General features: G+C 50.2%; 2 protein-coding genes and 2 non-coding genes across 11 annotated transcripts; 3 read left to right on the top strand and 1 right to left on the bottom strand.

The window, feature by feature from the left end:
• The first annotated feature begins 3,914 nt into the window (after positions 1-3,914).
• AGBL5 (ATP/GTP binding protein like 5) lies at positions 3,915-23,102 on the top strand. 8 transcript variants are annotated; one of them, XR_003513446.1, is made up of 17 exons: positions 5,167-5,309; positions 6,406-6,666; positions 6,914-7,085; positions 7,325-7,488; positions 8,185-8,362; positions 8,629-8,807; positions 9,217-9,673; positions 10,162-10,331; positions 10,650-10,785; positions 11,482-11,684; positions 12,308-12,522; positions 19,907-20,059; positions 20,590-20,699; positions 21,146-21,258; positions 21,562-21,608; positions 22,103-22,233; positions 22,576-22,649. XR_003513446.1 is itself a non-coding variant. In XM_027555863.1 (16 exons), the coding sequence occupies exons 3-16, from the start codon at positions 6,452-6,454 to the stop codon at positions 22,745-22,747; spliced, it is 2,658 nt and encodes an 885-aa protein (XP_027411664.1). In that variant the 5' UTR covers positions 3,915-4,243; positions 4,982-5,068; positions 6,406-6,451; the 3' UTR covers positions 22,748-23,102. The 8 variants fall into 8 exon arrangements, 6 of the variants coding, with proteins under 6 accessions (XP_027411664.1, XP_027411663.1, XP_027411665.1 ...); XM_027555863.1 differs by lacking the exons at positions 5,167-5,309; positions 20,590-20,699; positions 21,562-21,608 and adding exons at positions 3,915-4,243; positions 4,982-5,068 and having other exon boundaries at positions 22,576-23,102; XM_027555862.1 differs by lacking the exons at positions 5,167-5,309; positions 20,590-20,699; positions 21,562-21,608 and adding exons at positions 3,915-4,490; positions 4,982-5,068 and having other exon boundaries at positions 22,576-23,102.
• Positions 4,287-4,375, top strand: TRNAY-GUA. The gene is given in 2 exon segments: positions 4,287-4,323; positions 4,340-4,375. It is a non-coding gene; the product is annotated as a tRNA-Tyr (tRNA).
• Positions 4,726-4,798, top strand: TRNAA-AGC. Its single transcript has one exon. It is a non-coding gene; the product is annotated as a tRNA-Ala (tRNA).
• Positions 22,953-24,212, bottom strand: OST4 (oligosaccharyltransferase complex subunit 4, non-catalytic). The gene is made up of 3 exons (XM_027555867.1): positions 24,102-24,212; positions 23,839-23,976; positions 22,953-23,205 (listed from the first exon to the last, which is right to left on the bottom strand). Exons 1-2 carry the CDS (start codon positions 24,200-24,202, stop codon positions 23,862-23,864), a joined length of 216 nt encoding a protein of 71 aa, XP_027411668.1. The 5' UTR covers positions 24,203-24,212; the 3' UTR covers positions 22,953-23,205; positions 23,839-23,861.
• Between the last annotated feature and the right edge of the window lie 1,886 nt (positions 24,213-26,098).

The following is a 26,098-nucleotide window of genomic DNA, read 5'->3' as shown; positions in this document are numbered from 1 at the left end:
TACTTTCAGGGTTAACAGCTGTTCTTCCAGAGTGAGAAAAAGTTTTTCAACCAGAGAGAGGTGATCATTTGCACAACACTATGAATGTACTAAATAACACTGAATTGTTCATATTTTTTTTTTCCTTTTCAGATAATTTTTATTTTTTTTTAATTTTATTTTATTTTTAAACTTCACATAATTACATAATTGTATTAGTTTTGCCAAATATCAAAATGAATCCACCACAGGTATACATGTGTTCCCCATCCTGAACCCTCCTCCCTCCTCTCTCCCCATACCATCCCTCTGAGTCGTCCCAGTGCACTAGCCCCAAGCATCCAGTATCGTGCATCGAACCTGGACTGGCATCTTGTTTCATACATGATATTTTACATGTTTCAATGCCATTCTCCCAAATCTTCCCACCCTCTCCCTCTCCCATAGAGTCCATAAGACTGTGAATTGTTCATATTTTAAAATAGTTAATTGTATGTTATGTGAATTTCCCTCAAAAACAAAACAAAAGCCCCAAGCAACATAATTAAACACTTTCTGCTTTCTGACCCCACCTTCTCACAAGAGAGAGAGCGTGGTAAACACCTCTCCAAGAAAACCACCCCAAGCTGATGCTCTCCAACACAATGGGAGGTAGCCTTTGCAGCTGCAGAATGAAGTTAAATCAAAGGGAAGATGTTAACCTGCTTTGTGGATGCCCACAGGCGTGAACCCTGGTGTGCATTCGGTAACAACACAAACCTCAGATTTAAAGTTTAGCCTGTTCGTTTCCAAGGCAAACCATGCAATGTCAACGGTAATCCAAGTCTATGTCTCGACCAGTAATGCTGAAGAAGCTGAACAGTTCTATGAAGACCTACAAGACCTTCTAGGACTAACACCCAAAAAAGATGTCCTTTTCATCATAGAGGACTGGAATACAAAAGTAGGAAGTCAAGAAACACCTGGAGTAACAGGCATATTTGGCCTTGGAGTACAGAATGAAGCAGGGCAAAGGCCAATGAGTTCTTCCAAGAGAACACACTAGTCATAGAAAACACCCTCTTCCAACAACACAAGAGAAGACTACACATGGACATCACCAGATGGTCAACACCAAAATCAGATTGATTTTATTCTTTGCAGCCACAGATGGAGAGGCTCTATACAGTCAGCAAAAACAAGACCAGGAGCTGACTGTGGCTCAGATCATGAACTCCTTATTGCCAAATTCAGACTGAAATTGAAGAAAGTGGAGAAAACCACTAGACCATTCAGGTATGACCTAAATCAAATCCCTTATACTATACAGTGGAAGTGAGAAATATAAGGGACTAGATCCGATAGAGAATCTGATGAACTGTGGATGGAGGTTTGTAACATTGTACAGGAGACAGGAATCAAGACCATCCCCAAGAAAAAGAAATGCAAAAAAGCAAAATGGCTGTTTGAGGAGGCCTTACAAATAGCTCTGGAAAGAAGGGAAGCAAAAGGCAAAGGGGAAAAGGAAAGATATACCCATTTGAAAGCAGAGTTCCAAATAATAGCAAGGAGAAATAAGAAAGCCTTCCTCAGCGATCAATGCAAAGAAATAGAGGAAAACAACAGAATGGGAAAGACTACAGATCTCTTCAAGAAAATTAGAGATATCAAGGGAACATTTTATGCAAAGATGGGCTCAATAAAGGACAGAAATGGTATGGACCTAACAGAAGCAGAAGATATTAAGAAGAGGTGGCAAGAATACACAGAAGAACTGTACAAAAAAGATCTTCATGACCCAGATAATCACAATGGTGTGATTACTCACCTAGAGCCAGACATCCTGGAATGTGAAGTCAAGTGGGCTTTAGAAAGCATCACTATGAACAAAGCTAGTGGAGGTGATGGAATTCCAGTTGAGCTATTTCAAATCCTGAAAGATGATGCTGTGAAAGTGCTGCACTTAATATGCCAGCAAATTTGGAAAACTCAGCAGTGGCCACAGGACTGGAAAAGGTCAGTTTTCATTCCAATCCCAAAGAAAGGCAATGCCAAAGAATGTTCAAACTACCGCACAATTGCACTCATCTCACATGCTGGTAAAGTAATGCTCAAAATTCTCCAAGCCAGGCTTCAGCAATATGTGAACCGTGAACTTCCTGATGTTCAAGCTGGTTTTAGAAAAGGCAGAGGAACCAGAGATCAAACTGCCAACATTTGCTGGATCATGGAAAAAGCAAGAGAATTCCAGAAAAACATCTATTTCTGCTTTATTGACTATGCCAAAGCCTTTGACTGTGTGGATCACAACAAACTGGAAAATTCTGAAAGAGATGGGAATACCAGACCACCTGATCTGCCTCTTGAGAAACCTGTATGCAGGTCAGAAAGCAACAGTTAGAACTGGACATGGAACAACAGACTGGTTCCAAATAGGAAAAGGAGTACGTCAAGGCTGTATATTGTCACCCTGCTTATTTAACTTCTATGCAGAGTACATCATGAGAAATGCTGGGCTGGATAAAGCACAAGCTGGAATCAAGATTGCCGGGAGAAATATCAATAACCTCAGATATGCAGATGACACCACCCTTATGGCAGAAAGTGAAGAGGAACTAAAAAGCCTCTTGATGAAAGTGAAAGAGGAGAGTGAAAAAGTTGGCCTAAAGCTCAACATTCAGAAAACTAAGATCATGGCATCCAGTCGCATCATTTCATGGCAAATAGATGGGCAAACAGTGGAAACAGTGGCTGACTTTATTTTTCTGGGCTCCAAAATCACTGCAGATGATGATTGCAGCCATGAAATTAAAAGATGCTTACTCCTTTGAAGGAAATTTATGACCAACCTAGACAGCGTATTAAAAAGCAGAGACATTACTTTGCCAACAAAGGTCCGATTAGTCAAGGCTATGGTTTTTCCAGTGGTCATGTATGGATGTGAGAATTGGACTATAAAGAAAGCTGAGCGCCAAAGAATTGGTGCTTTTGAACTGTGGTGTTGGAGAAGACTCTTGAGAGTTCCTTGGACTGCAAGGATATCCAACCAGTCCATCCTAAAGGAGATCAGTCCTGGGTGTTCATTGGAAGGACTGATATTGAAGCTGAAACCCCAATCCTTTGGCCATCTGATGCGAAGAGCTGACTAATTAGAAAAGACACTGATACTGGGAAAGTTTGAGGGCAGGAGGAGAAGGGGACGACAGAGGATGAGATGGTTGGATGGCATCACCGACTCAATGGACGTGGGTTTGGGTGGACTCCGGGAGTTGATGATGGACAGGGAAGCCTGGCGTGCTGCGGTTCATGGGGTCGCAAAGAGTCGGTCACTACTGAGCGACTCAACTGAACTGAGCTGAGGGACCCCACAAAATGTCGGAGTCGCCAGAGGCTTGAAACCCTCGTCTGACCTACATTCGCCTGGGGCGACTGTGAACTGGGGTAGCTCAGGCGGTGGTCGCAGAGCAGGCAGTGGAGATCGGGTCTCCCCGCACACCCACCCCGGCATACAGAAAGCCGAGCCCCACACACGAAATGGGTTCTAGGTGCGTTTCTTTGTTTTAAAACCCCGGGAGCTTCTGGTGGGCAAAGGATTGTGGGCTGGCAAGCCAGGCCCCTGGAAGGAGACGCAGGTGTGAGGAGGGCAGGGGCGGGGGTCTAGGGGAGGCAAGCGGCCCGACTGCCCCCCGGGCTCCGGGCCGCGTCCAGCGTCGCTAAGCCCTCGGCGTCTCGCGCCGTCCGCCCCTGGGCCGCCCCGCTCGCCTCCAGCAGCTCCGTGGTTTGTATCTTTCTTGCTCATAGACTGGATCCCGACAAACATGGGTTAATTGACTGAATGAATGTCCTTCCTATCAGGAGGAAAGTAGGACTATATTGGCGCCCGCGGAGACAGCGGAGGGAAACGAGGAGCGGAAATAGCGAACGTAAGCCTTCGGCTTTGCAAACCCCGCAGGCGCCTGGCGAGAGTAGAGCAAGTGGGCATGCTGGCCAGGCTGGAGAAATCAGAAGTCAGGGTCGTGGGCCGGGTCTCTAAGCGTCCGCAGTCCTGTAGAAGCCACCGCGGGTGGAGTGTCGGGGGCTATCGTTTTGTAAAAAGCACGGAAACGGAAGGGACCTGTGTGGTCCGTGTTGCCTTGGTCCAGGTTGGAAAGCAGGTCTTTTGGCAGCGTCCTTTGCTCGCATTTCTGCTTCCGGGTTCCTCTGTTCTGTGCAGCCTGGAGGAGCTTCTTTAGAAGGTGGGCGCTAGGCCTCCTCAAAGCTTTTGAGACCCTGGAGTGTGGCCTTGGTAAGTATTAGAGGGACAGCAGCAGGCGCCACTAACAGCGGGGCCTTCGATAGCTCAGTTGGTAGAGCGGAGGACTGTAGTGAGAGAGCTGTGGCAATCCTTAGGTCGCTGGTTCGATTCCGGCTCGAAGGACTTCGTACGATCTTTTTAACCTTCTCTTCCTCGCAAGAGAAAAGCTTACCTAGAAACCCACTGAGTTTGCGCACTGCTGGTGTTCCTTGAAAGATGTGTGCGGTAAACACTCGAGGTACGGTTATGCTATCTTGTGGGTTACATGCAAAGGAGTGCTAATCTGTGCTTTTAAATAAGGTTTATTATTGCTTATGTATAATTATTATATGCCTGCTTTTAAAAAATCCGGTCCGCGGTCCCACTGCACTCAGTGCTAAGCCAAATGAATTTCCCCAACCACGGCGGGTCCACTGGTCAGCGGACACCGCAGAACAACCTGTAAGGCAAAAGGAAAGCAGCCAAAAGCAGCTGGGGGATTAGCTCAAATGGTAGAGCGCTCGCTTAGCATGCGAGAGGTAGCGGGATCGATGCCCGCATCCTCCACTCGGTTTTTGCCCCATGCGTTGGAAGACTTCCCCAACCGCGAGTGGCTGAACCTTGTGGGTGTTTTGTAATACACAAAGGAGTACGGTAGGCAATGATCAGCTTCACACGGGGTCCTTCTATTTTGCAGGTGAGTCTTTTTCAGGTTCCTTTTTGATCACTGCCTTTTTCTCCTCCCGGTAGCAAGGCCGTTAACCGTCTTCCGAGAAGACACGGGTGGAATCCTCCAGCCGCGCCTGCAGGTCGAGCCCGCAAACAGCACCGGCTCAGGTACCCGCTAAACGTGCGAGGGAACCCCGGTGTACTGACCAATGGCAGCGTGCCTTACTGGGCGGGTAGCCAGCTGTGCCCGCGGCCAATAGGCGTGAGACTTCTTGTTTCCTGGCAGAGCGGGGTCCCGGCACCGCGGCGCTCGGGTTTTGTTTGGGTCCTGGGTGGAGGGCCCGGGTGCCGGGGCCCAGGTGGCGCCTTGCTAGCGGGAGAGGGAGCGGGATCACCGGCCCGGAGAGAGGTGAGGGGCTCTGCGTGGAGTGCGGGCCCCGCCCCCGCCCCCTTCTCAGCGCTCAGCGGCCCGCAGCCCCTCTGGAAGCCCACCCGGCTGGGCCACCCCGCCCCTCGCCCAGGCTGGTCCCGCCCCGCCCCCACTCCTGTGGCCTCACTTCTGACCCCTACGCCCTTCCTTGTTAGCCTCCCTCGAGTGTGAGTCCGCCCCTACCCATCCCAAGCCAACAAGCTGGGGCAAGCTCGGTCCTGGTGTGAGGGTCCTTCGGAGTCGTGGGTCGAGAAGCCATCCCCCGTCCCCAAGTAGGTCTCTATGGGCCACTTGTCTAGAGATACTCAGAATACCCATTACTGACCCACAACTACTAGGGTATCTTTTTCAGGGGCCTCGGTGCTTAGAGGGGCGGTGTGGAATAGACTCGTACCCTTAGGGGGATTAAGCTGCAGTCTCCATGTGAGCAGGTAGCTTCTGCCCAGTTAACTTTGGCTTGGCAAAGGCCACATGTCTAGTTTTCTTTCATAATTAATAGGCATGGGGTAATAAAAAAAAGAACCAGCCCTTCCAGGGCTCAGGAAGCAGCAGAAAAATGCCGGGTCAGTACTTGTGAAAGCAGAGGAGTGGAGAGAGAGAGCTGTCTATCTCAAGTTAGAACCTTGGTTCTCTCCCTTCTGCTCTTCTCCAGAGCAGGGAGCCAGTCTAGGAACTGGAGGTCCAGAATGACCCATCTTTCAAGCTGGCGTTATGTTGTAGTTGGTGTATCATGGCTAGATTTGGGCAGTTGGACCTATTTTCTCTCATCTTTGGGCTGCAAAGAAGCTTAGAGTCTATAGTGTTTCTCGACATACTTAAGTCATTGAGTATTTCATTTTGGAATAGCCACACTGTGGTAAAATAGGGTCCTTTGAAGTCAGTTATAACCCTTAGTGTGGGGACAGAATATTGCTTATTCTTGGCCTTTGCTGGAGGTCCACATGTACCTTTTTTAAAGGGAAAGAGAGCCTCTTCTTATGGTACTCCCTTAGAGGAGCTCTCATTTACCCAGCGATACCCAAAGAACACGTTTTCATTTTTCTTCCCTCTCCTCCCTACCCCACGTTTTTCCCAGCTCTCAGGGCCTGAGTGGTGCAGGAGGATGCTTTCCCAGCCCCACCATGGAGCTGCGCTGTGGGGGATTGCTGTTCAGTTCTCGCTTTGATTCAGGGAACCTAGCCCATGTGGAGAAGGTAGAATCTGTGTCTAATGATGGGGAAGGAGTAGCGGGTGGGGCATCAGCCTCCACCAGCAGCATTGCCTCTTCCCCTGACTATGAATTCAATGTGTGGACCCGACCAGACTGTGCTGAAACGGAATTTGAGAATGGGAACAGGTAAGAAGAAAGTAATGGAGGGTGGAAGAAGGAAGAGAGGGGGTCCTGCGTCTTCTGTTAGCCTTTTGAGAGTTCATGCCAGCACACCACCCCTCCTCTCCCACCCCATCCCCCTCCTCATTCTCTACCCAGTAGCCCTTTCCCAGTTTGGCTTGCTCCAGTCCCCCCCTCCACCCCCCACCCCCCCCACATAGCCCCTCCAACCCTCCTGTGTAGAATGATGTGTCTCTCCTACTCTGGCCCTCAGGTCATGGTTCTACTTCAGCGTCCGAGGAGGAACTCCAGGGAAACTCATCAAGATCAATATCATGAACATGAACAAGCAAAGCAAGCTGTATTCCCAGGGCATGGCTCCCTTTGTGCGTACACTGCCCACTCGGCCACGCTGGGAACGAATTCGAGACCGGCCCACCTTTGAGGTAAATTTTCCATGAGGAGGAAGGACAGACTTGGGTCCCTCTGGTGCCAGCTGGAGTCCATGATAAGCCCCTGCCTCGGGAAGCCCAGAAGGAGCTGGTTGTCATGGGGTGTCGCAGAGGGAGGGGTGTTAGTAAAAGTGATGGGGGTGTGAGGTCAGCTTCTGATGGTCGACCCAGTAGGTTCTTAGTTCTGACACCAATGGCGTGTTGCCCCTCCCTCTTCCTCCTCTGCTCCTCAGATGACAGAGACGCAGTTTGTGTTATCCTTCATTCATCGTTTTGTGGAAGGCCGTGGGGCTACCACCTTCTTCGCCTTCTGCTACCCATTCTCCTACAGTGACTGCCAGGATTTGCTAAGCCAGCTAGACCAGCGCTTTCTGGAGAACAGCCCTACCCACAGCAGGTGCCAACCCCATTCTTTTCCTGTCACGTAGTCCTGGACCGCAGAGCACCTCTGCTACTCCTGGAGTTTGCCCTCAGAGCCCTGACCCCAAACCTCATCTGTTCTTTCCTCTGTACAGCATGTGGGACTTCAGGTACCCCTGACAGATGTTTCTGTGTGACCTTGACATCCCACCATCCACTCATCACCTGCCTACTTCAAGTCTCTTAATATCCCAGGTCCCATCAGTCACCCAGAATTTAGCCAGCACTGCCACTGTGCAGCACACATTTGTTTTTTCCTGCCCCAAGAGAGGCCACCTCTTTGTGTCTATGCAAAGTAGTCTACCTTAGGGCACCATAAATTGGGGAATAAAACTTTAACTTCATCCTGTCGTATTCCCTGCATTCTGACAATGTAGCTGCTGCTAAGTTTCTTCAGTCGTATCTGACTGTGCAACCCCATAGACGGCAGCCCAGCAGGCTGCCCTGTCCCTGGGATCCTCCAGGCAAGAATACTGGAGTGGGTTGCCATTTTCTTCTCCACTGACAATGTAGACCCAACCCAAATCCTCAGGCTCATTTAACACTGTGAGGGACTAGAAGGCCCCAAAGGTTAGGGTGAAGGACCAGATCCTACAAATCCTGGGCTGGTGACCATGCCCACTGGTTGGTAGGACTTCGGGGACTTCTGGCTTAATAACTTTCACACCTACAGCCCCCTGGATACCATCTATTACCACCGGGAGACCCTCTGCTATTCTCTGGATGGACTTCGTGTAGATCTACTGACGATCAGTTCCTGCCATGGGCTTCGAGAAGATCGAGAGCCCCGTCTAGAGCAGCTATTTCCTGATGCCAGCACCCCCCGACCATTCCGTTTCACAGGCAAGAGAGTGAGTAGAAATAGCATAAAGGTAGTACCCTGGCCTTGGCCCAGCCCCAGGCACCACTGGTAGGTTGAGGCCGTATTATCCCTCGGCCCCGTGGACACGACCTCAGCCTATGTTCTGAGGCAGGTGTGACAGCTCCTATTCCAGTTTGCATACTCAACCAGCTGGAAATCCAATGGCTGTTTCCACCTCGTCCCACCACCATCCCCACGTGGTTACCCTGGAATATAGAGCAAATGACCTAATAACTGCTCTCCTCTTCACCTCAGATATTCTTCTTAAGCAGTAGGGTACATCCCGGGGAGACTCCATCTAGCTTTGTCTTCAACGGTTTTCTGGACTTCATTCTTCGACCTGATGATCCCCGGGCCCAAACCCTACGTCGCCTGTTTGTCTTTAAGCTGATTCCCATGTTGAACCCTGATGGGGTTGTCCGGGGTCACTACCGGTAAGAGGCGTGCCCAGCCACGTGGATTGTTCCCAGTCCCGTTATAACCTGCATCTCAGTGGCAGCTGTTAGCCTCATATGTAGTGTCTGTGTTCCCAGTCCTCTTGCACCCTAACACAGGCAAGTCCCTGTGATCATCCAGTGAGCCGAGAACAAATATGATCCCATCCAGTGGCACTTTCTAGGGAAATAAAGCCAGCATATCCATAGGTGCATCTGGTAGAGGGAGCTGTCTTTTAGATTTCTGTAGGAAGGATAACAGCTGACCAGGGAGAGGGCCAGCGTCAGTTGTCTTTCCTGTTGCAGCTTCAGCCTCTCGTTTCATAAGTCAGTTTCCTTTCCATCTGCCACGTGTCTCCTTCGCTGGCCCAGCCCTCAAGCCCCTGCTTTGGTCCTTGTCTCCCTACAGCACAGACTCGCGTGGAGTGAATCTGAATCGCCAGTACCTGAAGCCTGATGCAGTCCTGCACCCAGCCATCTATGGGGCTAAAGCTGTGCTTCTCTACCACCACGTGCATTCCCGGCTGAACTCCCAGAGTCCCTCTGAGCACCAGCACAGTTCCCATCTCCCTCCTGATGCTCCCCTCTCTGACCCTGAGAAAGCCGACAGTCTCCAAAACAGAGCTCACCTTGGGCGCTCATCCAGCGGGGATAAACCTGAGGCGTGGACACAGACTGAGGTAGCCGAGCAGAAGCCCAACAGCGTGTGGATTACGCCACAGGAGTCAGCTGAGGTGGAGCAGCTGGCCCCCGATGCCATCCCCCCCAGAGAGAGCGGTGTTGCTTACTACGTGGACCTGCACGGACATGCTTCCAAAAGGGGCTGCTTCATGTATGGAAACAGCTTTAGTGACGAGAACACCCAGGTGGGAATCTGCAGAATGTCATGTGAGTGTGGGGAGTTTTGCAAGTCAGGAGATGAAGTTCAGGCCATGAGCGGAGGGAGTAGGGCCTTCTGGCAGGAAGCCCTGGGGCTGGCAAGAGGCAGCTTATTCTGAACGAGCTGCAGGGGCCAAGAAGGGGCAGCACCTCATTGTGTTACATCATGACCTCTGAAAGGTCAAGCTACTAGCATCATAGTTTTTCTAGAGTTTGGAACACCAGGGGAGAAGGAGAATTTTATATTTTCGGAGAGAAGGGCTTAAAAAGAGGTAGACTCATACCTTCCCAACACCTAGAAATATTGTCAAACATTCAGTGAGGATGTAAGCAATGCTGACTACTGCTGATGGTTCTGAAGGTGTCTGTGTGCTGTGTGAAGGCACATGACCCCACACTAGGCATCTCTTCCTTGCCCCATCCTTTCTTTCTCTCTGTCTCTCCTTCTGAGTTGCCTTTTTCCTCACCCAAACAGGTGGAAAATATGCTGTATCCAAAGCTCATCTCCTTGAACTCAGCCCACTTTGACTTCCAGGGCTGCAATTTCTCAGAGAAGAATATGTATGCCCGAGACCGCAGAGATGGCCAGTCTAAAGAGGGAAGCGGCCGGGTTGCAATCTACAAAGCCTCAGGGATAATCCACAGGTTGGATGGAAACTGAGATACAGTGGATGAAATAGCTGCCCAAAGAAAACAATAACCCAGTGTAGGGTGTGTGAGGGGCAGGGGATGGATGAAGTCTTCCCAAAGGACAGATTCACAGTTTGTGTGGTTGTCTTTAGTCTGGGACACTACCTTTTGGGGGACCTTTCTTCTGTGAAGTGCCAGAGTCAGTTGCTAGTGCTGGGGATCAGCCCTTTCTACTTGTGCACACTCTACCCCAGCTGATTATCTCGTAGACCACCTAGTCTGTCCCCCATGGTTCTGTCCAGATTCTGTCTGATAAAGGTCTCCATGTCTTAGCTACACACTTGAATGCAACTACAACACTGGACGCTCAGTAAACAGCATCCCTGCCGCCTGCCATGACAACGGGCGTGCCAGCCCCCCTCCCCCGCCGGCCTTCCCTTCCAGATACACTGTGGAACTGTTTGAGCAGGTACGAATGCAGGGGATGAATGGGGAAAGGGAAACCTCAAGTCTGGAAAGGCCTTCACCTCTGCCACCTGACTCTCAGGTCCTCTGAGGCAAGGCTCACCACTGTCGCCGTCTCAACTCTCAACCATGGTCGTGGTTTTCCTCAGTTAATAGGCACCAGGCCTCTGACTGTAAAGGTATCAAGGGGATGAATGGGCACTACTCTGATCCTCAGCCCTGCCATAGAGACTCTCCTATGATTTTGTGCTGAGTCACATTCTTTGCCTGTGAGCTTATCTTCCCCCTTCTATTGGATTAGTTCCCTTATGAGTTCAAAGCACCCCCTCTACAGAGGTCCTGATGATCCCGGTGTCCTGGGGCACATGACAGGAACAGAAAGAACTGTGGGTTACAGAAGAAATCCCATTGCCTTCTCCTGCTGGTAGAACTCCTGCCTGGGGCTATCCTGAAAGCCCACCTGCCCCTGCTCATAATGACGAGGGCCCCAGATGGGCAGCAATTTAGGGGGCAGCCCTAAATCCACTTTGCAGTAAATAGCCTGAGCACCACAGTTGACATAGTCATTGAGCAAATGTGAGGCCGGCCTCTCCTTCCCTTCCAGTGGGCTGTGCATCTCAAGCCAACACAGCACCCATGTATGGAAACAGCTTCCTGGGTTGGAAGACCAAGACACTGAGCCAAATTGGACTCCCCACAGGTGGGACGAGCTATGGCCATTGCAGCTCTGGACATGGCGGAGTGCAACCCGTGGCCCCGAATCGTGCTGTCAGAGCATAGCAGCCTAACAAACCTCCGGGCCTGGATGCTGAAACACGTGCGCAGCAGCCGAGGCCTGAGCACCACTGTGAACATGAGCATCAGCAAGAAGAGAGGCTCTCGAACTCCACCCAGAAGTAACAAGTAAGACAAGCAGCGGGGAGCGAGAGGCTGGGGCACTGGAACAGGGCTCTAGAGCAAAGAGCTCCAAGGAATTTGTGTGATTCCCAACCAAAAGAACCATGTGGTGAATGTTTCCAGGGTGAATGCAGATTAGGAAGGTTACTGCATTTTTCGGAGAATGGGATCCTCTTCCCATTTATATAGCACTACATACTTCCAAGATGTTGGAAAAGCAGCTTAGGGGATTCCCTGCTCCAGAGCCCTGCACAAAATCAAGTAGAACTAGGGTGGGGGTCCCCAGGGGTGGGTCTCACCTTCCTGTAGTTGTGAATGTCTGAGGGGCCCAGGGCAGCACCAGGGTGACAATGGGGACCTCACTGGGAGTTAAAGCTGCCCAGGGCCAGCCCACATGACTCTTAGTATATTCTCAGCAGGAGTGTGCACGTGTGAACAAGGGCCCCCAGGCAGCCTGAGATGCCCCACATTAGGTTCCTTATCTGTGGACACAGATTCCTCCCTGCCACCTCGGAATGAGTCCCTGAGACTTTTCACCACAGAGGTGATGCTGTACTGGGCATCAGACCAGGGAGGACGATGCAAGACAACCTCCTGACCCAGGATTAACTGGTGTCTGCTTCTTGCAGCGGACTGCCTGTTTCCTGCTCTGAAAACACCTTGAGCCGTGCGCGAAGTTTTAGTACTGGCACAAGTGCTGGTGGTAGCAGCAGCAGCCAACAAAATTCTCCACAGATGAAGAACTCCCCCAGCTTTCCTTTTCATGGCAGCCGGCCTGCGGGGCTGCCAGGCCTGGGATCTAGCACCCAAAAGGTCAGCCACCGGGTGCTGGGCCCCGTCAGAGGTAAGCTAGTCTGGGAGCCCCTGCAACAGGTGTTCGGTTGTTTGGGGCATTGCTGGGGGAAGTGAGAGCTTGAAGATGCACACTCGGCCTGGGACCAAGGGGTGAATCAATAAAATTAGTTTGTAGCAGAATCTGCAGCCTCTTCTGCGACCTTGGTGTTCCCTGCGGCACAAGCTCCAGACGGTACTGTGTGGCAGAGACGGGAGCCCGGGGTCTTGGGTTTCAGCAACTGCTGGGAGGCAGGAAGTGCCCAAGGAAGAATCACTGGCTAGAGCAGGGTCACGCTGAGACATGGAGCCTCCACGTCAAGGACAGTGTTGGTCTGTCTTGGGAGCAGGAAGGATAAGGTTTCCTCACAGTCAGTCACAGCACCATGCAGAGATGGTGAATCCTACCCAGGGTCTCTATGGCTGAACTTGTTCCTGGCTTCAGAGCCTTTCCAGAAAGTGTTGGAAGGATGCCAGCTTTTCCAAAGAAAATGGAACTACAGACAGCTTCTGTACTAGGCTCACAATCCAGTCCCTTCCAGCGGTGGCCACAGTCCCTCAACTGTGCCTCTAGGTTTGGCCAATAAGACCCTGCTTGACCAGAAACAGGTGGGCCTTTAAGGAAAAAGAAGAGGAAGGGACTTCAGAGCTGTTCCTTGGGAGTGACCTGGACTGGAGTAGGGCGACTGTTACACTGCTATTCCTGGAAAAAGCAGTAGATCAGAAATCAACATTGTATGTGGCTTCTGGGCTACAGCAGTCTGGCCAGAGTATAGAGGTTTATACACTAGAAACTGAGCTTTGCTCGTCTTCAAGCTGCACTTGTCCTTGTCAGCACTTCACAGCTGCTCAGCTTGCAACAAAACTTTTGGTGCAGAGCAGAAACATGCCCTGGCGTCAGTGGCTGTGGAGATGACCACTGATTAGAGCAGCCACAGGAGAGAGAGCAGTGGTCCTCACCAGCTTTGACCAATAAGATGTTGTCCCTGGCAGACCCCATAGTTACCTCTGCTTAGGTTCCAAGCCCCACTCAGAGTCTGTCTTCATTGAGAAAGGACACTTTTGTACACTGTTTGAGTATTAAAGCAGTAATAATGCCTTATGTTTAAATAGCGTTAAACAGTGAACAAAATAGTACCGTGTATTTATTTCATTTAATCCTTACAAGGACCCTGAAGATAGGTGGTATTTCCATTTTTCTAATGAGGAAGCTGAGGGTGCTGAAGGTTAACTGGTCCAAGGTTGCACAGCTATTAAGTGGCAGTTATTCAAACTTATGTCTTTTTGCATTCTGGCATACTTGAGTTTCCTATCTTAAATTTGGATACTTTTTCTTCTTTTAATTTCTTTTGTTCTTAACTCATAGAAGGAATATGAACCCTAAATCTTCTTCCCTGACTACAAAAGGCAAACAGTAAAGAGCCTTTTCTAGATCATCACTGGAGGATTCTAGGCAGTTTTTAGTCAATATTTTATTAACATCTTCCCTACTCCACCCACCCCACCCCCATCCCAATGTAGAGTGCTGTATTAAGCTCCTTGAGTGAGAAACATACTCTGCTTCTTTGTTACTTCCCCCAAATAACTAATAGAAAATAGGCACAGTCACTACAAAGTAACTGCTCTGGTGGACTGACTCGAAACTTCATAAGGGACACAGGGCTGTAAACACAGCAGAAAAGCACACTGTAAGCAAGGAACGCGGGGAGCCACTGTTATGGATAAACACAAGAGCAATCACCCAAAGGATGATCAGTTGAGAAGTGGTTTTGAGGAATGGGTGTGGTTTATGGTTTAATAAGAACATCCAGAGATGAGAGTGATAGCCAGGACCAGTGCTATGTGTAGAGAGGACGACAAGCAGGCACACTAGCTGATTCGAAGAGCAAACCCTTCCCTATGGAATCAGGAAGAAAGGTGGGAGGAAGAAGCTGAAATGTCTTGAGAACAAAAGATTATGTGTTAACAAAGACCTATGGCAGTGACTGTGTCTCTCATGATGGGAACAAAAGATCTGCTTAAGCGAGCTGTCTGTGAACTCTCTGTAGAAATCAGGCAGGGATGGGAGAAGGGGTCCTTGCAGTGGTTTATACCTGAGACGACGAGTGCCTGTACCAGGGTCTGTGAAGGTATTTAATATAAACAAGTGGAGGGATTCACTGGTGGTGGAAGAGAAAGACTTAAGAGCTTCATGGTTACAAGCTAAAGGAGTATGTCATGACATTAAGACATTGTCTGAAGAGTGCTGTTTATCTATTTTAGACATGCTTGGATGTCATGAGCTAGCTATATGGAGATGTCCTACAGGCAGAAAAAGGCTTCCCTAGTGGCTCAGCTGGTAAAGAATCTGCCCACAATGCAGGAGACCTGGGTTTGGAAGATCCCTGGAGAAGGGAATGGCTACCCACTCCAGTATTCTGGCCTGCAGAATTCCATGGACTATATATAGTCCATGGGGTCACAGAGTCGGACACAATTGAGTGTCTTTCACAGGCAGAAAAAGGGCCAAAATGCAGAGAGGTGACATCAGGGTTGTATCTAAGAGTCCTCCACATTCAGGTGCAGGTGAAACCAAGTGAGAAGCTATATTCCCCCAGGTAAATTAGCAGCAGCAGCAGCAAATGAGCTTAGAAGCAGAAAGAGAGCTGGTTTGAGAATCAGGACACCCTGTGGACTTGCATAAATATTTGTAGGAACAAGAAACTATCTCTGAATTCAGGAGGTCAGGAAGATTCCTCATAACGCCAGACAGGAATACTGTAAGGAGCTGAAAGAGCAGACCCAGAGATCTTGACTCCTGTGTTCTCCTGAGCATTTGCTGGTGCTCCAGTTTTTGCCACTTCCATCTCAAAGTCCCTGATAAGACTCCAGGATGGGAGACTGGTCTTGGCTTGGGATAGGGACCTCTGATGCATACTGTGGTACTGGACATGGCATCTTCAACTCACCTTGGGAAAACTTCTTCATTTTGTCCTGTGCTGTAGCTTTGTGACATCTCCTGGTTCCACACACCTGGCTCTGGGCCCTCACCACATCTAGGCATCTTTTGTCTTCCAGGATAAGAAAATCATGATCCTCATCTCTCTGAGATCTAACTAAAAAGCATCTGTGAATACACCTTCCAAATCCCCAAACTGGGATTGCTGAAGGTTTTTGTTTTTTTTTTTTTACTTACGAACTTATTTTTAAGAAAATTCCCACTAATGCATAAAAAATATCCCATGTAACTGTAGGTTACTTAGTGGCAGTCCTTTATTGGCTAGAACAGAACATGAGGTTGGGCTATCTAGAAAACTTCAGACAAGATTTAGGTATCCCAGCCAGCAGCTTAAGGCAGGGCCTCAGGGAGCTAACTACTCTGGCTGGGCCTGTCCTCAGAGGCTGGGGGATGACATTTTAGAAGCCCAAAAGTAGCCAACTTGGGGTGAATAGAAATGTTGCGGGGACAGAAGGCTGAAAGAGCCTGAGTAGGCCTTGCCTCCCAGCACCCCCCTGGCAACAGTGCCAGAATCACTGGGGAATAGCTAATGTCATTGCTAAAGTGGGTAGTTTAGTGGTGTGAAAGCAGACGCAGGCAGTTCAGAGGACCTGCTGGGTAGAGGGCGGAGAATAAACGAGCTCCCCCTCCTGTTGGCTATGCTTCATGAAAACAAGGCTGGGGGGGCTGGGGGTGGAGAGAGACACCAGTGAGGTGCCTAGGACACATGACTGAAGAAGGCACTTGCTCTCAGGATCAGGCAAAGACCTGGACCTCCCTAAACTGCACCCGAGGCACTCCCCTTCCGGCCTACACAGCAGGCTACTGGTGAAAGACCAGGCAGGGGCTTACGAGTAAAGCAGGGAGCCTTCAGCCATCAGCCTACCATGGCCACTCTAATCCATCCCAGCTCTGGCACTTAAAGCTGAGATTACCAGAACTCTTTCCTGGCCTCCGAGATGCCGTGTCTCAGCTGGCTGGCAGCTTCTGGTGGAGCACCTCAAGGCCAATGAAGAGTAGAGGTTCCTTTGAGAACTGAGTCAAAGGACACAGGAAGCCTCCAGGCCTCCAGCTCCATCACCACTTTTACCTTTTCCCATGAAAACAAAAGTTTCATGTTAAATAGCCATATGCCCTCAGACTAAAACTTACCTGATGGCAGGAAATGTTTCCTAACACATCTGTTTATTCCCTTATCACCTAGCAACACGCTTGGCACTTATTAAATGATTTCCAAATATTTGTTGAACAAATAAAAGGCAAGAAGCTGGGAGGTGAATGGAGGCTTCCCTGCCTATCCACCCCTCAAAGGGCATTATTCAGGTCTGTGATCGTCCTAGGGATCCAGTGAGACCTGAGTGCTACTTGGAGGGACAGTTGTAAACATGTCTGGGGAAAAGGGGGATGATGCCGGACCTAGGCAAAGGGTACACAACTGCTCCAGAATTGTGAGCCCTCAGAATATCCATTCTGACTCACACGGTGGTGAGATGCAGTCTAGCTCTGCGTCTCGGGCCTCTGCCCAGGACTGACCTGCTGCTCCCAGATGGAACCTTAGGGCTGATGACCATGCTGCACCCTCTTGAAACTAGTCACAGATGCACAGCTGGTCCCATCACCACTTGCACTCAGCCTTAAGCTGCCGTTTCTATAGTTTAGAACCAAGAAGAGTTGGAGGTCCTCCCTGTAATTCTTGTCACAATGAGACTGGATAAGCATGGATGACACCAGGGCCCAGAAGTCAAAACACGAGAAGCTGGGCTGTGTGCTTACACTGCCAAATTTACAAGCAGGCCCTGCCACATCTTAAGACAGGCTTTTAAGTGCTACCTTTAAATGCCTCCCATTTTTCAGATCAGGCCTCTCTCCTAAACCAAACTTGTCTCCTATCCTGAAACTCTCTTCAGCAGCAGGATTCCAGGGATGTATCCTTAATATCTTTCCCTTGATCCCTACATTTCACTTGGCATTTTTTATATTGTTTGCTCATTTTGCTTTGTATCTTCTTGAGTGTCACTTGGTTCCTTACTGGAACCTACAAACATCCCAGAGGCCTTCACTCTCTCGCTTGCACTCTTTTATCCTTTCTTGGGGTAGGGTGAAACTTCATCCCCTAACACGGTTCCAGCATCCTTCTGTGTCAGATCATCTATCTCCTGCTGTTTCTCCCTCTGTCATGAAGTTCGTTATCTGAAGTGACCCGAGTGCACTGTCACTTGACGTCCATGTTTTAACTGAAGCCATTACCAAGGTCTAGGCTCTGCAGCATCTCTGAGTCTTTGGTGGTGGATAATGTTTCAAGTTATTTAACTGTGGCCATGAGTTCCTGACTTCGGTTGTTTTGTTGGCATTGCTGTGCCAACTCTTTCTAGCTCCCTAAGGTCTGGTGGTTTTGACTCCTGTCTGTGGTCTTATACTCTAATTGGAACCCAGCATCTCGGCAACCTCCTCAAAGCTAGAGTAGCTTCCTGCTGAGATCTCTCCCTTTCTTCTTGTCCTTTTTCATACAAGTATCAGTTTTTTAAAATTTGGTTTGGGAATGTTCCAGAAGTACCCTTGTCACTGCTAGTGTAGACAAGATAAAATTCCTGTTACCTACTTACTTTTTACATGAGACTTTTTACATGTAACACATGTTGCTTTGTTAGAAGTCAGCTGGCATCCTGTAATCAGCATCAAATTCAGCTCCATAGAAGTTAATGGCTCATTTGGTTTGAGAACATTTGGTACCTGCTGTTACCCTATGATGAGGAGGGACCTGCCATGCCTGAGCACCTCCCTGCCCCTTCTCATCACCATCTACCCAACTGGGATCCCACCTTTCAGAATCTGTAGCAGTAAGGCTCTAGCCACAAAGAAGGGACCAAGAGAGCTGCCCCATAAGAGTATAACCACATGCCCTTAGACAGGGATTGTTGAGTCAGCTCATGGTCTGCAGTGGGTGTCTGTTATCCAGGCAAACAAAATGTTTAAAGTCTTTGTTTTTCCAGGCAGTACTTTACAGGCCCTGAGATATAGTGTTGGAAACATAGTGTTGGAAAAGACCAGGTCCCTACCCTCAAGAAACTCAAAGTTTCAATTAGAATATTAGCTAACATTTATTGAGCGCTTACTATGTGCCAGGCACTGTTATAAGTACTTTACATATACTAACATTTAGTTAAGGAGACAGAAACCATAAACAGTTACTTGCCAAGGGAAAGAAAGAAAAGTGAAAGTGAAGTCACTCAGTCGTGTCCGACTTTTTGCGACCCCATGGACTGTAGCCTACTAGCTCCTCCATCTATGGGATTTTCCAGGCAATACTGGAGTGGGTTGCTGTTTCCTTCACCCGAGGGAACAAAGAATAATTAAAGAAAAGAGAACAGTTAATTTTACTCTTAATGGTCAGGGAGGCTTTCATAGAGGTGACATTTGAGATGAGACATGTAAGATGTCCAGAGTTCACTGGAAGAAGAAACAGGCATTGCAGAGGAACAGCACAGCCAGTAGCCACAGAGGCTATAGCAGAGGATCAAGTCAGCATCCTACTGAGGGTGTGTAAACTGGACCTATAGTAGGTGGGGCTTTGAATGCCGTGTTCAAACATTTGAACTTTATCCTGTAAAAGACCTTCAATATCTCCCCCTTGTCTGAGCCAAAATGATTTTTGATCAGGTCTGTATTTTAGAATAATAATTTCTGGCACCTGTGTGAAGGATGGATTATAAAAGAGAATAGATTCAAGCTAGGGAGGCCAGTGGAGAATATTTTTTTAAAAGCCTGGATGAGAGATAAAGATTGTATCTGGACACTGGTAATGGCAAAGGTGAATACAGAGGGAATTCAAGAGAAGGCAGTGGATGAACTGTCCAGTTTTGGGTTAAATACAAATCTAAATGTGAAGGAGTCGAAAGATCAAACAAAAGTTTCTAGCAGATTTTTCACCAAGATAGGGAGAAGGAAAGGAAGCAAGGGATCATGAGACACTGGGTCATGAGACACTTCCAGGTAGAAACAACCAGTAGACAGAACTGCAGCTCAGGAAAAAAGGGCGAGAGGGAGACTTAGGAGTTTTGACCACATAGAGCAGAAGAGGATAAAATGGTGACGGATACTGGCATTTAGGGACAGGACAAGTAGTTGAAGAGGTGCATTTAGAGGGAGGAGAAAAAGCCAAGCTCAGTAACTTAAGAATGAACTGGTGTGAGTAGGCTAGTTAGCTACAGAGGTAAAGCAGGACGAGGGCTGGATGAACAAGGAGAGCTGGAGTAAGTGATGAGGTCTTTCTACCCATCTTAGATTTACTTCAGAAGAGGGATGCTGGTGTGATAACAAGCTGGAAAACAGGCATCTGCTGACAAGGGAAAGCCAGTGGGGCAGTAGAATGACAATACCTCACTTATTTGCCCTTTTATCTGCTTGTGTCCCTTCCACTCAGAGCCCCGAAGCCAGGATAGGAGACGGCGGCAGCAGCCAGTGACCCATCGCCCTACTTCAAGCAGCCTGGCCCCATCCCCAACTCCTGCTAGTTCTAACCTAGCCTCTTCACACATGGGCTCCTGCCTACTGCCCAACTCACTCAGCATATCAGGTCTGTACTCACTGCCACTGAAATCTGGGTTGGTCGACCTCCTTCCTTCTCTACCTCCCAGGGTGTAGGCCAGAGTCCTGACTAGGCTTGAAGAAACCCCTCCAGCTCTGCTGCCATATGACCTGCACCTCCTTCTTGACTTCATGTTATGCAGGCCACTCCAGACCAGGGCCGTCAGTTATTCTCCTGGATTATCCTAAATCCCTAAACTAACATCCATGTCCTTGTACAGGAAGCTGGAATTCTATGAATGTCTTTGTATAATAAAATAAGTTACCACGTACTGAGCGTTTACTATGTGGCAGGTACTGCTCTAAGCACATCATCTCATTTAATCTTATTTTTACAGTTGAACCTGAGGACTTTTCCTACCTGCTATTTATTCATACTCCCCGACTCCAGGAGCTGGGCAACATTAGACGAAATTGAAGAATGAAAACAGCATAGACCTTTTCACCCATCATCACCACACATATTATGGGATCGTGTCATTCACATAGAGAGCCTAGACCATCTGCTTTCCTTTTAAGTTCTAGATCCAGCCATGTAACGGACTGGATGGGAATGATTTCTAAGACTCCAGTCTGACATCTTCTGCCTCCCTCAGAGCCTGCTACTCCCAACCTGTTAACTCTCTTCGGTGGGTAGCCCTGAATCCACCGGTCTTGGTGCTGCTTGATCCTTAAATGCTTACACACACAACTGGGGTAACACTAACAAATTCAAAGCAGTTCAGCTTAAGTGGGTTCTGAGTCAAGCCCCAAGTTGCCATTCCACCCCTTGGACCAGACGAGAGCATGCAGTGCTTCTGAACGAGGGGCAGTTTTGCACAACAGTGGACATTTGCCAATGTCTGGAGAATTTTTTGGTTGTTACAGTGATGAGGAGGGAGGAGAAGAAATGCCATCTGCTGGGTCGAAGCCAGAGATGGCTGCTAAACATCCTGAAACACACAAGGCAGCCCCCCACAACAAAGAATAATCCAGTCCAACATGTCAACAGTGCCAGTATTGAGAAACCCGGATGGAAAGGAAGTTACCTCTTCTCCATGGCCCCGTCCTGATCCCAGCTTCCTTTGTTCCCTAGGGAGCAGCTGCTCATTCCTGTCTTCAGGAGACAAGACAGAGGCCGTCATGGTGATTGGGAAAGGTCTGCTGGGGGCTGGACCTCGGATCCCCTGTATTAGGACCCGACTGCAGGTAACATTCTGGGGTCTTCCCCAGCCCCCGGCTAACAACACTTGGCAGAGCCCAGCAAGGCGCTGTTCACCTGGGGAACGGGAGGGAAGATGCCCAGCCCTGCTTTACATCCTTGCCCCACAACCACAGCAGAGAGCTGCTCTGATGCCTGAATGCCTGTCTGTCGAGTGCCCCCTGTCCCCTTCAGCCAGGTCTCTTGCTTGCTTCCAATCCCAGCATCCCTGCCAGACATACCCTCACCTCAGCCTGCTAGCTTTGGCTTTGCCTGCCCCTGCCCTTAGCTTCTCCTCTCTTTCTGCCCAGACCTGCCCGAGGAGACTTCCCGCCAGGAGGGGTCCCGGATTCCCCAGGTAACACATCTGGTTGCTGCTCCTAGGACCAGCTGTGCCACCCACTCCGATTCAGTCCAGATCCCCATACTAGGCTGACTGAAGTTGGGTATAGGCAGAAGCTGCCTGGATGGGTGAAGCTTAAGCTGCTCTGGCAGGGGCTGAGGCAGTGAAGGCTCTGAAGTAGACCTACTAATACTCCAACATCTTTCCACATCGTGCTTTTCTACTCTTCCAGATCTTGGCTGTGGTATAGCCATGAAGGTTAAATGCTGGGTCCTTTCGCCTCCCCTAGTTAAGTAAAGCTTGGACTGTATAATCATAGACTGAACCCGAGTTTTTTAGCTATTATCCTGCCTGACCCTCTCAGCTAGGCATAGTGCCCAAGAACTCAAGGTCCTAGTACCCATGCTGACCCATATACTACACTCGTGCATGTGGAAACTAGAAGGAAACCTAGAAGCAAGAACGTCCATGGAAGAATCCAGCCTCTTAGCCTCCCCCTGTCCACACAGGCTAGGCCCAGGTTGGCCCAGGGCTCACCGCCGACTCGCAGAGGGATGAGAGGCTCTCCGGGCCCCACATCCCCTATCCCCCAGACCAAGAAGAGCAGTGAGCCGGAGCTGGGACCCCGCTGCACACCACGGTGAGCACCAGTGTCCAGCCCCTCATTCCACCTCTTATTCCCATTTCTGCCATTCAGGACCATTTTCTTCCTCCCCTTCTCCCTTTGACCCCTTAAGGACTAAATGTACCTCCAGTAAGAATCCAGTCGCTGACTTTTTTCCCATCATGCTCTCATTCTTCACTCCAGCAGACAAGAGAACAACTTCCAGTCAGGGCCTCAGGCACCCCTATCAGACCACTGTGCAGTGCCCAACCTACCTAGCCTCCCCCATCTTGTCTGTCTCATGTCCCGGCCCCTGGCTAAAAGACCAGAAGAAGGGCTGAGTTTGCAACCCTGATTCCTCTCTTTTCTCTGTTGCAGGCTGCCTCAGGCCGGGCCCCCACGGCCCCGCTCCGCCCCCGCCTTTTCTCCTATTTCCTGTAGTCTGTCTGACTCCCAGTCTCGGATTTGTTATAGTGGGGGGCCCTTGGGCCAAACCGAGGTTTGTTTTGTCCCTAAATCTCCTCCATTCACTGTTTCTCCCCGGGTCTGATGCCTTCAAGCCCAGGATATGACCCCACAATGGGGAACACAGTGACAAATGTGCTAGTCCCCCTTTTCAGCTGCTGATTCCACGTGACAACTCTATGTAACTTCTTAGAACACCCCCCACACTGTTCTGAGACATTGCAAAGCATCACCTTGAGACAGGACAAAGCAGGGACCTGCCACCCCTTCCCTCCCTCCACAGCACAAGATTTTGGGACCACAAAAACATATATATTTTTTTATATTGGGGGGAGGGAGTAGAAAAGAAAGTAGCCCCTATACTGGGCCCTATTCAGTGGCAGCTTCTTGTTCCATAGGGTTAAGGAAGACTTTGAGGAAATAAAAGTTGTTTGGAAAAATCCAGGTGTAGTTGCTTTGTATGCTGTGATGGGTAGAAGGGATGAAGTGAAGTGTGAAGGCCCCTCACACCCTCCATCTTGCCTCAGACTATGTCCTGGAACCCTAGAAAAGAGGGGGAAAGACCTGAGGTAAGGAAAATGCTGCAGCTTTCCTCTGGCGCTATCTTTCAGAATCAACTCCCATCCAGCCTGTTCCCCCTTACAGTCCTCACCCACTGTTACAGGTTGGTTTACAAGCCCTTCATACAACCTACCCCCATCCCACTCTTATCTATGACTTAGGTCTATAGTAGCCACCCCCTACATAAGCACCCTGTGCCCCTGAAATAGAATTCTCTATTTCTGCAACCCCTCACAAAAAAAGTATGCCTAAAGACCTCACAACCTTGGAAAAGGACTATTTTAAGTGAAGAGCCCAAATCCTCATACTTGGATGGCATCATTACCTTTATTACTTAGGGTGTCAGTACCTCCTTGCACCCATACTATCAACTTGGAAATCGGGAACCACATAAAGATGGGGACTGAGTGAGTTGACGGTACCCACCCCGTTCTAGCAGGGAGCAGTTTAAGGGGGCTGGGCACTCGCTACTTTGTGCGGATAAAGGGGCCCAGTTCTGGACTGTATCACGCTTGGCCCAACACGTTCTGATTTGAAGTCTCGAACCCTGCAGGTCCTGGCGCGGCCTTCCCGCTCACTCTCCAGGGTCTAGGCGCTACAGCCCCGGACCGTTACCTGGGGCAGAAAAAGCGCCACTCTCATTCCTGCTTCTTGGGATTGTTGACGGCCACGTAGTGATAGAGAACGACAAGTAGGAAGAGCGACACGCCCAGCATGTTGGCGAAGATGGCGAGCTGCACGTCCGTGATCATGCTGAGGAGAAGAGGAGGGCCTGAGACGCGGGCCAGCGGACTCCTCGCCCAAACCAGGACCCGTCCTTGCCCCCGCTGGTCCAGTCACAGCCTATGGGTCGGGGATCGCGCCTGCGTTCCTCTTACCTGATCAGCTGGGCTCGGCTCCGACGCGGTCTGTGGACGAGCTTGAGGTAGTAAACCTGGACCGGAAGTTTGCAGCGCCAATTCGGCTCCAAACCAGGCATTTCCGGTTGTGAGGCTCGGTCGGTAAGGCCTCTCTAGCCTCAGCGTCTCGCCTGCTCCCGTGGCGCTCTCGCGAGGGGCGGGGTCTTGGGTCTGGCCGAAGAGGGAGGGGCTGTCGTGTGGGTCGCTGGGCGGACGCGCACTCCAGACTCAGTGCGGCGCAGCTGACTGCAGCTGGCGCTTCCCGGAACGCGGTTAGCGGCCTTAGGGCAACCTCGCTGGAGCTAAGGAGTGGGCTAGAGTGAGGGTGCGGCGGCCGGACCGGGCGAGGAGCTTGGCTTGAGTCTAGTCGGTGCCCCCCTCCTCTCCTGTCCCGGGCCCCCGCGCTGCTGCTCATCCTTCGCTTCCCGGCCCGGCCAGGTGCTTCCTTTGCGCCCTGCCCTCAGGGTCCCCTCCCTGGCCCGGGCGGCGGGGAGAGGGATGAGAGGCGGTGTAGAATGGGGACTGGAGTGGGGCGGCCGGGTCCCTCTCCTTGGCGCGCCAGCCTTTCTGCCCCACATACGCCAAAAAGAACGATCCTGCCTGTGATCTGACCGATGCCTCCCTTAGTCGGACTCCCTCCCTCCATCCCACCCCAAGAGGTGGGCGTCGGAAATGGGGCGGACCCTCCTGGAATCAAAACCCAAACCGTGGGACTTCGGCCAAGTGGGAAATCACCCCCCGGATGTCAGGGAGTGGGGAAAGGAGGAAGGGCTGGGAGCGGCAAAAGGGGTCGTGTGGGTGGTAAGCAGAGTGGGCCTCCGAGGAGAAAAAAGATGACAGTGGGTAGATGTCCGAGGGTCTCTCCTGAGGGAGAGGCAGCCCGGGGCTTTACAACCCTCTGCCCAGCCCAAACCTACTCCCCCTCACTTCTTGCTTTCCCTCAGCTTCACCATAAAAGGGAACGGCACTAAGCCAGGCTGGGGCCGGGGGCTGGGCTGTTGCTCTGGAGCTGTCAGGGGTAATGGAAGCCAGTTGCTTTGCGGTAGAGGGGGGCCAGGGCTCAGGGGACGCCTCTGGTTCTCTGAGCCAAAGAAAACTACAGGAGCCGCTATGGGGCTGGAACAGCTGGGTGAGGGGGCTGACTCGCTCCCTGAGTGCACGATGAGCTAAGGGTGCACTCACTAGCCGGGAGTGGGCTTCCCTGACTTGGGACCATCAGCAGTTTATCCTCCACACTCCAGCCCAGTGACTCCTAAACTCCCTCTCTGCCTTTAGCGGTCTGTAGTTCCCCGGCCTCCCCTACCTCATCACCCAGCCCCCACCCAGTATTTCCCAGAAGTTTCCTATTTAGAATCCCAAGCCCGTGTTCCCTGCACATAACAAAGTGAAACCTCAGCCGTGTACTCACTCCCTCACATGTCCCTCAGTGAGCAGTCTGTTCCCAGCTCTGCTCTGGGAGAAGGAGGGTCTGGGTCTTAAGGGATTACACATGTTATGCTTTGCATCTCCTAGAAATTTAAAGCAGATCCAAGTGCAGCCAAACATTTAGATCTAGTGTTGAAACAGAACTAGATCCTAGAAAGTACACTTTCTAGAATATAAAGAACATGAGGGAAGACCTTGGAAGTGCTTCAGCTTCTCAAGGCTGTCCTAAAAACCAGCTGACCCGGGTGCAAAGTAAACTAGACTCTCAGAGCTGAAGGGGGCCTTCAAGGTCATTTTATGAGGCAGGAAACTGGAGCCCAGAAGGTAATTGATTTGACCAAATTTCTACAAATGGCTAAAGACAGTGTCCCCTGATTCCTGCTCCTGTTCCGTACTGCCTGTCAGATAGAGGACTCAATAGATTGGCCTAGGGTCAGGGACAAGCGGAATAGGATTTGTTTTTTAGAATCATCCAGAAATGTCCTTCACCTCCCAGAACTTCCTGTGCCTGGTTCAGCGAGTCTTAATCAGCCTTGAATGGGTCACTTGGC

Source organism: Bos indicus x Bos taurus, chromosome 11 (genome assembly GCF_003369695.1).
Source record: "Bos indicus x Bos taurus breed Angus x Brahman F1 hybrid chromosome 11, Bos_hybrid_MaternalHap_v2.0, whole genome shotgun sequence".
Lineage (NCBI taxonomy): Eukaryota > Metazoa > Chordata > Mammalia > Artiodactyla > Bovidae > Bos > Bos indicus x Bos taurus.
Note: the sequence above shows the minus strand (reverse complement) of the source record. Positions and strands in the feature narration are given on the sequence as shown.

What these genes read in the sequence shown, in the direction of transcription:
- AGBL5 (XM_027555863.1), top strand. Translation starts at nt 6,452, where the DNA reads ATGGAGCTGCGCTGTGGGGGATTGCTGTTCAGTTCTCGCTTTGATTCA. An exon ending in CAACTCACTCAGCATATCAG is followed by an intron (nt 20,060 to 21,145) that starts GTCTGTACTCAC and finishes TTTGTTCCCTAG; the next exon opens with GGAGCAGCTGCTCATTCCTG. An exon ending in GGACCCCGCTGCACACCACG is followed by an intron (nt 22,234 to 22,575) that starts GTGAGCACCAGT and finishes TCTCTGTTGCAG; the next exon opens with GCTGCCTCAGGCCGGGCCCC.
- OST4 (XM_027555867.1), bottom strand. Translation starts at nt 24,202, where the DNA reads ATGCCTGGTTTGGAGCCGAATTGGCGCTGCAAACTTCCGGTCCAGGTT. An exon ending in AGCCGAGCCCAGCTGATCAG is followed by an intron (nt 23,977 to 24,101) that starts GTAAGAGGAACG and finishes TCTTCTCCTCAG; the next exon opens with CATGATCACGGACGTGCAGC.